This window comes from Sinocyclocheilus grahami, unplaced genomic scaffold (assembly GCF_001515645.1).
Source record: "Sinocyclocheilus grahami isolate Dianchi unplaced genomic scaffold, SAMN03320097.WGS_v1.1 scaffold214.1, whole genome shotgun sequence".
NCBI lineage: Eukaryota > Metazoa > Chordata > Actinopteri > Cypriniformes > Cyprinidae > Sinocyclocheilus > Sinocyclocheilus grahami.
The window spans coordinates 78900-91847 of record NW_015505393.1 but is presented as its reverse complement, the minus strand read 5'-3'; the positions used below and the strand labels follow the sequence as shown (position 1 = coordinate 91847).

Below are 12948 nucleotides of genomic sequence, written 5' to 3'. Positions count from 1 at the left end.
GGTGTCACCCCCCCCCCCCCCCTGTATTTCTCTAGGGTGTTTGGGTGTAACCTCACTTCCAGTTGTGGCTGTGCCCTTACCACCTTCAGTGTGGGAGTTGTAATGTCATGGTCCAGTTACCTTAATTTATTGTTAATATTTTTTACAGTATTGTAGAAATATGATCAACTCCCTGTAATATCTGTTAATTATTATTATTTTGATTAGTGGTTTGATTTTTAGCTGGAAAGCTACAATGTACATATTATATACAGTACCATATTTTCAAAAGATTATGTATAAATCCTTGTGCAGTGCAATGCAATCAAATAACAATTTCCCTTTCATTTGATGAGGCCTGTGCAACAGGTTTTTATTGATCTTTTAAATGGCTTGCACCTGCTTTGGCTAGTTTATCATGAAATCAAGCAGGCCTCTGAGTTCAACACATTAATGACCTATCCAAAGCTTGTACCATTTAATTTATTTGCTGTACTCCATTCCAGACATAATCTGTGTTTGGACATCTGAACTGATGTTTCCTTAAGTTAGCTAGCTCTGTAGTTACTATTTACTGGTTAGAAGCTTTTCAGCTTTAATTTGTAAGTGATTCCCAATCAGGGGAGTGTGTACCCTATTAGTACTTGAGTGGGTTTCATTAGTTTTTGCAAATATTTTGAGTCTTTGCTCCCTGTAGTCATTCCTTATCATTAAAATCTATACACATGACTGCATGTTCACTTGTAGGTGGGTGACATTTCATATTTGCTGAGCTCTCTGGTGTTCACATTTTAACATGCAAAGAGTGCAAATTACTTGACTTTTATATCTGTATTTCATTTAATACATTTGCCATTTGGTCCCTCTCAGAGATTCTCTGATTGCCCCCTAAACTGCAAAAAATATGGCCTGACAAACAAGCTCAAGTGTCAGTTTAAAAAGAGAGTGGGTCACTGTAAAAATTGCCACTTTAATAATATTCATATGACAAAATTAATAAAAAAGGAGGACATATCTGCTTTGTTGTTGATGAAAGGGTACTTGACACATTTAAACTGATGAGGTTGTTGGGGTCAGAATTAGGGTTTTGTGATTAATCGAAATCGAATCGAAATCGCTAATCGCAAAGCATGCGATGTGGATGCGATATTACTCCATTCCAGAGCATATGCATGACTGCCTGCCTTGAGTTGCAGTCTTACTTGCCCTGGGCAAGAGTGAACGCACCTCCGTTCTCCCCAATCAGCACTGCTCTAGCCAACTGCGTAAACGCCCACCATTAATAAAAAAAAAAAATAAAAAAATAAAAAAAGGGAGGGAGACAGAGTGGGATTATGGCGTCTACTGGGTCAGATCGATAGTTAGGCAAATTAAAACTAAAGAAAAGCATATGCAACTTAAGCTTCGAAATGACAGACAACGAACAAAAAAGGTAATTTGCAAGAGCTGCGTCACAGCGCATATCAAGAGCTCCCTTATCGGTTCTGTTTTCAGTACTGGAGAATAAAAGATACATTCTTAATAGATGTTTTTGTTAGTATGTGAACGTTATTTTACACATTTTATCTTCCCAACAGATTAATTTGAAATAAGTTTATAATGCATGTTGGCTATTCCCAATTCAGAAGAGCGTACACACAGCCTGTGTCTGTGAATGCTTCTCATACTCGCTCCTCTCTGCCCCACGCGGCGCAAATCCCGCATCACGGATATATATATTATACTCGCACCCGGCTCCACACTGCAAGCCTTCACGAGCGCATCTGGCAGTATGGATGAGGCTTGATGCACGCGCGCAAGCAACCTGTGTCGACTCACGCCGGGCTCCGCATTTAAAACGAATGTAAATTCAGTCTAACTGCTTGCTAATTTCACTTTATTTTTGGAGTCAGAGATAAAAAAAAAAAAATCAGGATTCAAAAGAGCTAAAAAGAGAACTTTTGTAACATCTTAAAAAAAACAAAAACAAAAAAACTTACTGACCTCAAACTTTTGAACAGTAGCGAATTGGTATATTTCAATATATATTTGTCAGTAGCACTATATATTTCTTATTCATGTGTAAAACTTGCACCTTACTGTTTTAGAGCTGTGCTTTTTTCCCTGGAAAATTTCCTCTCTGCTAGTCATTGCACTCTGAGGTGAATAAGGGTACTTTTTTGATGAGAAACACACATCAACCTAACCAAGTTTATGAATGTCAACAGTTTCCCTTAGATTTGTTTCTCTTTTGCTGGGCCTTGTGATCTGACTGAAAAAAAATCAACCCTTGGAAAAAGGTCAAGTTCTGCTTTTCTGAACAGGGCGTTTCATACCAGCGTCATTATGTTCTGTGCACTTCCTCATAGGCAAGAGGTGCTGATTTGCTATGTGCCCCAACACTATAGTAGTTTTTGTTCAGCAAAATGTTCATTTTTGGGTGACATTTAGTTTGTGACAGCACAATTTTTCTTATAGAAACTCTTTTTATTCTGGCATAAAGCTCTGATATTCTTAATGTTACTGTCATCATTCACTTTATAATTCATTATTCTTATGTAATCTGGATTGCAGAGGGCCATGAACTGGTCATACCAGTGGGGAATGTGGAGCCAGATGTTAGTTCAGTAATTTGTCTCTTGGTTTTGACTTTGTGCTCCTAAACGCTCCCACATGGGATGTTTCTCTTGCCCTGCAAACCCCTTGAGAGCCCAATGGAGTCTGTGTCTCTGGGTATGTGATTAAAAGGGTTTGAGATAAACAGGGGTCTGCTTAAGTCCATCTTTTATGAGATGTGTGATGGGGTAGAATATTTTGTTCATCAGCTACATTGAGGATTATTTTCTCTCCCTGTAAATGAAATGGAGAGGTACTTGAGATGGTTTATTTCACTTGCTCTGGAGAATGTTTTCTCAGTGCTGTTGAAATCAATTCCACCTTTCCCACAGCATGCTGGAAATTATTTGATATGGGGCAAAATAGGGCAAGATAAAAAATGTTCACATTTTTTAAACCATTCGGTCTGCTTTTCAGAGAATATCATGGCTACTTTTGCTTGTTTATTCATATGAAAATACTATCAAGCAGCTATGTGTAAAGAGATTGTCCATTGGCATTAAGCTTCCAATCTCCATGCCCGGTTTGGATAACAACATGGCTGTAAGATCCCAGTTCATCACCACTGCCTTTATATATCTGAATGAAGCCTCTGTGTCCCAGCTCGATGGTTAGTATTCAGCAGAGGTGCTTACCTTGAGTGTGAGGGAGAAACAAGCTCCTCAGACAGCAGGTCATTTGCTTTCTTGCACAGATAGTGCACATTTTTGTAGTTTATTCATAACTGATCAAATCTGGCATTTCGTATAAGCAATCTTGTTTGAGAAATTTCTTTACGTCTGTACCTCTGAAAATAAACATTATGTTAAACATGATGAATGCTTGAAGGAAAGTATAACTATCCACACAAGCATTTGGAGCCACTGTAGTTCCTAAAAAGCTCTTTCATGCCAAGAAATATGGCAGTGTTTTTCTATAATTTTGTTTGTAGAACAGGCAATAATGTTGTAGACGAGGCAATCAAAGAAATCCTAAGTCCAGGTATTGATGGAAGCCGAGACTCATAAAAATATTCTCTTTTCTGGCTTGCTTTATCCATTACTGATTTAAAGAGATCAGGTTTTTCCATAAATATGTTGAAATGTGCTCATTTGGGAGATGTAGGTTCTTTGATTCTGAAACAAAAATAAGAAAGGCAAGAATGGTAGCTGTCAATGCAATGTGTCAGTACAGCATACACATCATACTGTAATTAGGCATTGAGGAAGTTCAATTAAATTGTATTCAGTGTTTTATTCATCCTTATAGTGTGCAGTCTTTTTATATTTGTAATTGGCATAGATCTGGGTTGGGCAGTCATGTTTAGAGGAAAGTGAGTGGTGCAATGGTGTAATGAAATTAAAACTTTTTTTCTAAAACACACTGCCCATATGTGTCCATATAACAACCTGGGATCACTGGAAAAGCTGTGGCGATATTTCTTCAAAATGATCACTTTGTGCATGTTTCACAACACTTTCAATGTGAAATGTCCAGTGAGTGGTGCTAAACGCGCATTCAGCTTAATCTGAAAAAGATGAACATGAATCTGGCAGCTTATTATGTTGTTTTTTCTATGTATCGCAGCAAGTCTGAAATGAAATGTCCAGTGAGTGGTGTTAAAAGGTTAATGCCCTATTGCATTTGAAAATAATTGATCATCCACACTAAATTCTATCCTAAAACTGAGTTTTAAAATACAAGCAGAGATTAAATAAAAACGCATTTACTCATAGGTGTTGCTTAATTTTTTTTAAATTATATATGTCAGGACCAGGGCATGAATCACATTTTCCTTGAGTTGGTCTACTAGCATAATCACCCTTCTGTGAGGGCATGTGCTTTACATTAAGTTTGGAAAATAGGCCTATGATGCAGTTCCATGAATATTTCAGAGGAATTGCTCATATAAGTTGCTAGTGTATTATCATTTTACATTTCAAACCTCTTATTGGCAGTTTGCACTTACTGAAATGTATCATTACCTTTGGAGTTGCAGTTTTATTTTGAGGTATGTTTCTACTCACACTCACCAGAAAGATCTGAAGAGAGCGCTTTCTGCTTCTCACGTGTATAGAATAAATAAAACGCATTGTTTGTTTACCCATTCTTCACCAGTGCATTCCTGCAGAATCAATGCTTATAACCTGCCTCTTCTGGCTCATGTTATTTATTTGTACTGTATTTGTTATCCCCGCTGTACATTCCTTTTGCAGTGCTCTAGGCTTAGGACTCTGTTGCAGATGAGCTTATCTCTGCTGTCTGTTCCTAGCTGGCACTGGTCTCAAGGGTATGAGAGCGTATAGGGAAAGTGTGCAGGGAAGCAAGTGTACGATGTGAAAGGGGAGAGAGGGGATATTTGGAGCCCTATCTGGCTTTGGCCTAGTTTTTTCCACTGTTTTTCCCATCAATCTGGCAGGAAGTTCCAAACAAGCCAAGCTTAGCGAAAAAAAATAAATCATCTGGTTTCCTGTAGGTCAGATATTTCCTCTCGCACGGCATGTCAGAGGATCTGTATGGATTCTTGTGTGTGTGTTTGTAGAATCCATTTCAGATTGACAACTTCATCTTAAACTCATTTATAGCTGTTGAAATATTTATTCTGCAATATTTCTTCGTCAACCAAGTCGAAGTTTGCCTTTAGGACTACAATACATTTTGAATATGTTTATGAGATGACTGAGCATGATTATTTCATTAGAATAAAATGTGTTAGTTAAGGCTATTGTTTAAAAAATAAGAGATAATTACCATGTTAAGCATTGTACACTACCTTTCAAAATATTGGGGTGAGTACGTTTGTTGTTGTTTTTAATTTACTAATAAATAACTAATTTTACATTGAACTTTTACATTGTTACAAAAATGTATTTCAAATATGCTGTTCTTTTGAACTTTATTCATGAAATGTATCACATTTTCCTCAATACTATTAAGCAGCGCAGCTTTTTATTATTATTATGTTTCTTGACCACCAAATCACCATATTAGAATGATTTCTGAAAGATCATGTGACAGTGAAGACTGGCTGCTGAAAATTCAGCTTAATCACAGGATTCAATTAAACTTTAAAATGTAATAACATAGAAACTGTTATTTTAAATTGTGATTATATTTCAATATTATTGTTTTGCTGTGTTTTTGATCATGAATATTACAGTCCTAATAATTACATAAACCTCAGGGTCTGCCTCAGTTTTGTAAATGCCAACTTGCAAACACATTAATTTCAATCTTATTTAAGCTCATATGGGTTTAATATTTAATGCAACAAAGCTGTGTTTTATCGGTAAGTGTGTCACCTGGTAAATTAACCAAAGATCTTGGCGTTACAGGAACCACCATCAAAGTGGCAAACACAATTAAGTAGAACAATCACTTCCTTTTACAAAAGATTATACAACCTAAAAAAAGGAACTACACTGAAGGAAAAAAATGTCTGAGATAAAATCATTAGTATTTCTGTATGCAGTCAAGTGTGAACTACTAGTGCACTAGGTATTACACACTACTTTTTGTTTTATTATTATTTTTGTGCAACTCACAATAGTCTAATGATGGTGATAATTTAGCTTGTACATTCAGTTTTGCTGGTTATCCTCCAAATGCTTTATCAGTGGATGAAGTGTGTCATATGAACTAATGTTGGCCCTGACCCAATCACTGTCTCCTGCTCTGCTTTGCTCTGGCCTCTTCTTTATCCTTGCCTGAGCTGCTGACGTGTGCCATGATTGTCTCCAGCAGGCCTGCAATCAGAGAAGGTGAGGCCGAATAGGTCAGACTCGGCTTGCCCCTCCACTCAAGCAGAGGGCATCACCCTCTCTTGTGCAAGAAATCAGTGTCCCTCTTCTAACCTGGCATCCATTTAAACAGCTAAAAATTAGAGAATCTGTGCTGCATGCGAATAGAATCATTGTTGATCTCTGCGCTTCTCCCTCAGCTGTAGAGAGGCTGACCAGCGACACTGCTGAACGCTCATCGCTTTTAGTGGCACGGCAGCTCCACAGGCCCTGCTCACAGGGGTTTGGTGATGAACAAGTGTACCGAGGGAATCCTAATGAATTCCACCAGTCGGGGAGGAGGAGGGCTGTCATTTAATATTTCAGAAGCTGGTTGCCATCTGGCCGTATTTAACAAGCATGCATATGTAGGTCATATCTGCCATCATTTTACTATGTCCAACCTCTGTTTAACCGGCATTTTCTGTAACGGCGATGACATTGTGCATGTATTCCACTGTGTTGCACTGCCTTGTCATTTGGATTTTACCAGTTACATTTTTTACCACTCCAAACGCTATTGTTTTTTTTTTGTTTTGTTTTTTGAAGAAAGAAATGAATACTTCAGCAAGGATGTACTCATCTTTTAATTTATTTCAAAATATTTATATTTCAAACAAATACTATTCCTTTGAACTTCCTGAAAAAAATGTATTTCCACAAAAATATTAATTAACAGAACTGTTTTCAATATTGATAATGATAATAAAGTTACATGAGCAGCAAATCAGCATATTAGAATGATTTCTGAAGGATCATGTGACTCCGAAAACTGCTGAAAAGGAATAAATTGCATTTTATATATTCAAATTTAATACATATATTTTTTTTTTAAATTTTAATAATATTTCACAATATTACGATTTTTACTGTATTTGTGATCAAATAAGAAAAAAATCATGCTATTATCATACCCTGGCTTGTTTCATACTGTCTTCCGCAGCATGACTGTATAATTAAGGGACACCAAGCATCTTAAATTGACATCTTTAAATAAAGCTCTGTTAGCAGATTCTTGCGTCTTCCTGCACAAGTGCCCCAGTTTCCTATTGAGGCATTTTTGGGGGGTCCACCAGGAACAATAGCTGGAAGCAGTGGGTCATGTTCTCTTTTCCTCTGCTCAAGAGTGCTAGTATGAACGTTCTTCAGTGGCCTTCTCATTATTCCTATATGGATGGTCTTATGAATCCATAACAAGATGCAGAATTAGCCCAGCTGATTGGATTTCAGACCTAATTAAGTATTATCCTCATTAATCAGCTATGGTTTTCCAAAGAAAATGCACTACATAAAAATGGTACTCGAATTACACATCTCAATTAATAATTTGGAAGTATCACTAATTAGTACACATTATGCATCATATACAATCATATTTATTTGAAACATGTCAATTCAGCATAATTAGCAAGCTTCACTAGTACACATTTTGCATCATTATAAAATGGTGTTTAAGTGCGATGTTCACAAGCAAGCTGTCGATGTGATGATTACTTTTTTGTGGTATGTAGTTCTTCAAATAATTCATCATTAGTGATTTTGTGTGTGTGTGTGTGTGTGTGTGTGTGCTAGGCTAAAGAAATTTTGAAGGGGGAAAGGACCAGTTCTGCTTATAAAAATAATTCCAGGGCTTTCCACCAACAAGATTTTACTTTCATAGATGAGCATTTTCCCAGAACAGAAAGCAAATAATGCTAATAAAAACAAGCTACCCATACAAATTAGAGATCGACCGATATATTGATTTACCGATATTTTCCCGATATTTAAGCATTTTACATATTTACATATCGGTTTTGTAATATCGGATTCACAGATAAACGTTCTTAAATCTCTTAATCTTGTGGATGTTTTAAGAATTGCGTGCAGGATCACCATTGCAGCGCATCTGAGGGGAAACAAGACAACAACAACGGCGTGCACGGGGTACTTGATTTACTGTAGTAAGTAAACTTTATTTAACGTAACAGCCATTAATGCACAAATTAGATGTATTTCATAAATGCCTGATATGCAGCTTATGCAGCTTGGCTCGAAGAAAAAGAAACAAACTCACGGAGTCACGTAAAATAATCCGTCAAGTCCTGTCCCAATAAAGACGTAACTTTGCATGAATTAAATAATATGCAGCCATGAATGGGTGCATGTTGGAAAAAAAAGTGCTGAATTTAATTCGCTCTCTGTTGTCTATATGCTCATCGTCTTATGAAGTCGGAGTCATGTAGGCTAAAATAATCAGTCAAGTCCTCTCCCAATAAAGATGTAACTTTGCATTAATTAAATAAAGGCTCCATGAATGAGCGCATGTTGGAAATAAAAACAAATATTACAGTTTTCCATGAAGCCGCTTTCATATTGCTGTTCACTCACCAGGTTGATGCTCAGGAAATGCTCCAGCACGGCCACAGCATGTAACTTTTAACAAGATTCACTTGTTTAAAACACCCTAAATTGTATTAACATTTTCTATAACACCATTATTTCGCTAATAAAGATCTAAATAGTCTCTATGGAAATTAATTATTTATTATCTCCGAGCGATCGCAGTTTGAATATAGTTCTGTGTAAATGCATAGATAAACTGCGCTGTCAGCAGGCATTTCATAATCTAGAACGACAAAACCATTATTAGTAATTCTGATATAACATGCCAGTTGAGAAATGCAATAAAATACGATGTTTTGTTTGTTATATTTCAATATTCCAGAGAATATTATGCAGTGAATTTACATTATCCAGTGAATTATTCTTCACTCTTTAGCCTATTAAACATCTTATAAACCTACTAAAACTGTAGTTTAAAATGAAGTTGATATGACTCCTTTAATTTATTTTCTCCATTTAAAAACATTAGACCTTCTACCTTTATTTTGCTTATTGTTAATATTAGTGTTGCTGCTGATGCTTTAAATAAAAGTTTTTTTGTTGTAATGTAAAGATTAAATTTAACATGAAAGACTGCTAATTTTCAACACTTTTTTAAAGCTGACTGAAAGTAGGAAAAACCAAAGTGAAGTAATTTATTTACTTTATAACAGTAAATAAATATCGGGTCTGCATATCGGTTATCGGGCACATAAACATGCAAATAATTGGTATCGGTTATAAAATATCAATATCGGTCGATCACTAATACAAATGTACAGTTCCATGTGATACTGATGCAATACAGTATATCATTATATATTACATGATACATTGTACTCCAATGTACTTCCCAAGTACAAGTATTGTATTTAAAGAATCATTGGAAATTGTTTCTGTCTTCCTTTTTAGGTTATTGTAGTATGGATCACCCTCGTAAATGGCAAAAAAAAGAAGTTTTTTTTTTTTGGTAAATGTAACTAATCAAAATTAGTTTCCTCTTATTAGTCAAGTCACCTCTATTTATATAGCACTTTATAAAATCCAGATTGTGTCAAAGCAGCTTTACAGTGTTAAACAGGAAAACGTGTGTTGATAATGCAAGAGGACAATAACAAACAGTCAGTTTATCAGTTAAAGTCAGTTCATTGTTGATTCAGTGATCATTAGTGCTGAGCAATAAACCATTTTTTATAGAACAGGTTCTTTGTGGTAATACCAATAACTTTTTTCATAATTTTCATCTATTTATAGTGACTTGGGGTGAATTTATTAAGAAACATGCCATATCGATTAACATTACAATTGACTGTCTTTGTTAAAATGTATAGTGTTCATTCATAAATGCCTTGGATAAAATAAAAAAAGGTAAATATTTGGATACAGCATGATACAATTTATTTTACTGTATGATTTAAGAACCATGATGCAAATGAAAGTTCAGCTGCACACCTGTGCTTGTGTTGATGGTTCAGCCTCTCCATAATAGTTTTGTTTCTCCACAGGTGGTGCCAGCTTGTCTGTGGGCGTCTTGTGGTGTACCAGAGGAAGGCAATTAGATATGGCAGCCAATAAGAGTAAGGGTCAGAGCTCCCTCACCCTGCACAAGGTCATTATGGTGGGCAGTGGAGGCGTAGGAAAGTCTGCTCTTACCCTTCAGTTTATGTATGATGAGGTAAGTCAACAGACCAAAATCTGGCAGATACAGGAAGTTTTTTTTTTAGGTGGAACACCATAAGTCTAAAAAAAATAAATAAATAAAATAAAAAGTGTATTGCTAGACTTCAAGATGCATTGCCTTGGTTTATTTAACAGTGATTGCTATTTTCTGTCCCTCAGTTTGTTGAAGATTATGAGCCCACAAAGGCTGACAGCTACAGGAAGAAAGTGGTGTTGGATGGAGAAGAGGTGCAGATTGACATTTTAGACACAGCTGGGCAAGAAGACTACGCGGCCATCCGAGACAATTATTTCCGTAGCGGAGAGGGTTTCCTGTTGGTGTTCTCCATAACAGAGCACGAGTCCTTCACGGCCACAGCAGAATTCAGGTCAGTGGTATTGCACCATTCTAGCTACTTGAATCATAAGCTAGTACAATAAGAAAATGGAATCTCCCATTGTGACCTAGTATAGTCAGAAAATTGGATCACTCAGCATTAAATGTATCCGTGTGTTTACAGGGAGCAGATCCTGCGGGTTAAAGCTGAGGAGGATAAGATTCCACTACTTTTGGTAGGAAATAAATCGGACCTTGAGGATCGGAGGCAGGTTTCAGTGGACGAGGCCAGGGGAAAAGCAGAAGAGTGTGGTGTGCAGTATGTAGAGACTTCTGCCAAGACACGAGCCAATGTGGACAAGGTAATTTTTGTGCCTGCCTGTGTTTATTTTAATTTAGAATCTAGATAGATAGTCTGTCTGTCTAAGGCTCAATTCTTATGGTGTATAAAGTAGTTTTTTTTGTATTTTTTTCATTATATCTTTTTAAAATGACTTCAGTATTATCATCATACCACAAATTGTTCCATTGCCGCACATAACCGTACTTGCTTTTATAAAATGCATCTCGTCTGTATTGTGGAATGATGGATGCCTTGACGACTGCATGATGATGAGCAGAATCCAGTTTTGGAATATTTTCTGTGTAATGCAGTTTCTGATGGAAGTTTTTGGTCAATATGTATTTCTAGTGCCACAGTAGAGCAGCTGTTCAGCAAGCTTAGAGCAAAATGTGCATATAAGTTTTTTAATTTTCCTTTAATTTTACATGTCTACATGGTTGACTTTGTTTTTATATCACAGTATAGTTGCGGGTTCCTGTTTTGTTCAGTTGCTCTCTCGTTTTTTGTTAACAAATATTTTTTGCTGCTGGTATTCATTTGTTAACAACAATAAATGTTTTGATCTGTTAAGAGAGATTTGAGCTGGGAAGGGAAATAACAAAACTAATAGAATAGTTTGTTTATCTTTAATTCTTCTTCGTTATATATACAGTATATATACACTGCTCATTTAGGTTTTTATTCACTACTTTTAATAACCTTGTCATACTGAGCAATAATGAACCCTTTGTTTTTCCAAAGGTATTTTTTGATCTAATGAGGGAAGTCCGTGCTAAAAAGATGTCAGAAAATAAGGACAAAAACGGGAAGGGAAAAAATAAGAAGAATAAGAAGAGCTTCAAAGAGCGATGCTGTTTACTTTGAACTACACTTGGACTTTTCCCCACCAAATCTACTTGCAACTCTATGGGGAAACTCCATCAGAGCCCCTTTTCTTTATTAAAATCATAACTTGATTAGTAAGGTTTTGTACTGGTCAAGGTAAGCCTTTATCACAATCTTTCATTCCCATAGTTCATTTCAAATAACTAGACTAAGATTGAATGGTATGCATACTTTTTAATGGACGATGACCACTATATGGCTACTGGTTGACGACTGTGGCACTTTAGGACTTCGTTAAATGTAGTTGGCCAACATGCGCCCAACAGTAACTTTATTGCTCTGTAATTTATCTTTCCCTTACAGTTTTAAGTAGAAATCCACTTTAGTAGGCAAAGTTATCTCTTTATTTTTATTGCACACCTTTTGAGTATTTTTGTGTTAGGTTTTTTAAAATCTAACCATTTTATTTCAACATCTGTTGACACCATCAATGCATAGAAATCAAGAAATGTTTTTGTAGATCAAGTAGTACTGTGGTTTTAGACTTAGAAAACTGTCTATGAATAACGCCATTGAAAAGCACATATGGTATTGAGGATGGAGTGCCGAAGCATGGGTTAATAGTGCCACTCGGTGGTTCATAAATATATCTTTTCAGGAAGTCCTCATGCCTAACCTCAATTTACTAATCTCTGTGAATTGATCTGCCTTTGCTTTCATGTTTTATTGAAATATTTTTGTAGGCCTTGTTACATTTCCACCACTGTCTTATGAGAAGAATGTATTCTGTTTGAAAATGTACCAACAAGCACCATAACTAAAACAGCCTTGCTGCATTTTCAGACTCCAGATAAGACACGTTTTAATTAGTGTTTGTTTAGCACTCTGACCTTGGAGCTGCGGTTTCACCAGTAATTTAAAACTGCACTTTTATACGAATATCACCTAACCTAGACTACAATTTGTATTGTGGTTTTCCAAAGCAAAGGCAGAATATTTGGTATTAACATTATCTATTAACAAATAATCTTATTTTTAACTATTATTCAAACTTTTAAATAACCTTCAAGCTTATTATTTTATTATTA

The 12948-nt window shown here is 36.0% G+C and overlaps 1 protein-coding gene across 2 annotated transcripts in view; it reads left to right on the top strand.

Annotated features, from left to right (window-relative positions):
* LOC107596059 (ras-related protein Ral-B-like) overlaps positions 1 to 12566 on the top strand; it is a 13966-nt gene extending 1400 nt beyond the window's left edge. The window contains exons 2-6 of one of the 2 annotated variants that reach the window (XM_016286665.1): positions 8190 to 8275; positions 10202 to 10371; positions 10536 to 10744; positions 10877 to 11054; positions 11777 to 12566. In XM_016286665.1, the coding sequence (XP_016142151.1) occupies positions 10258 to 10371; positions 10536 to 10744; positions 10877 to 11054; positions 11777 to 11899 (624 nt within the window). In that variant the 5' untranslated portion in view covers positions 8190 to 8275; positions 10202 to 10257 and the 3' untranslated portion in view covers positions 11900 to 12566. The remainder of the gene's footprint in view (positions 1 to 8189; positions 8276 to 10201; positions 10372 to 10535; positions 10745 to 10876; positions 11055 to 11776) is intronic. The other variant, XM_016286664.1, reaches the window with a different exon arrangement.
* Positions 12567 to 12948: the final 382 nt, after the last annotated feature.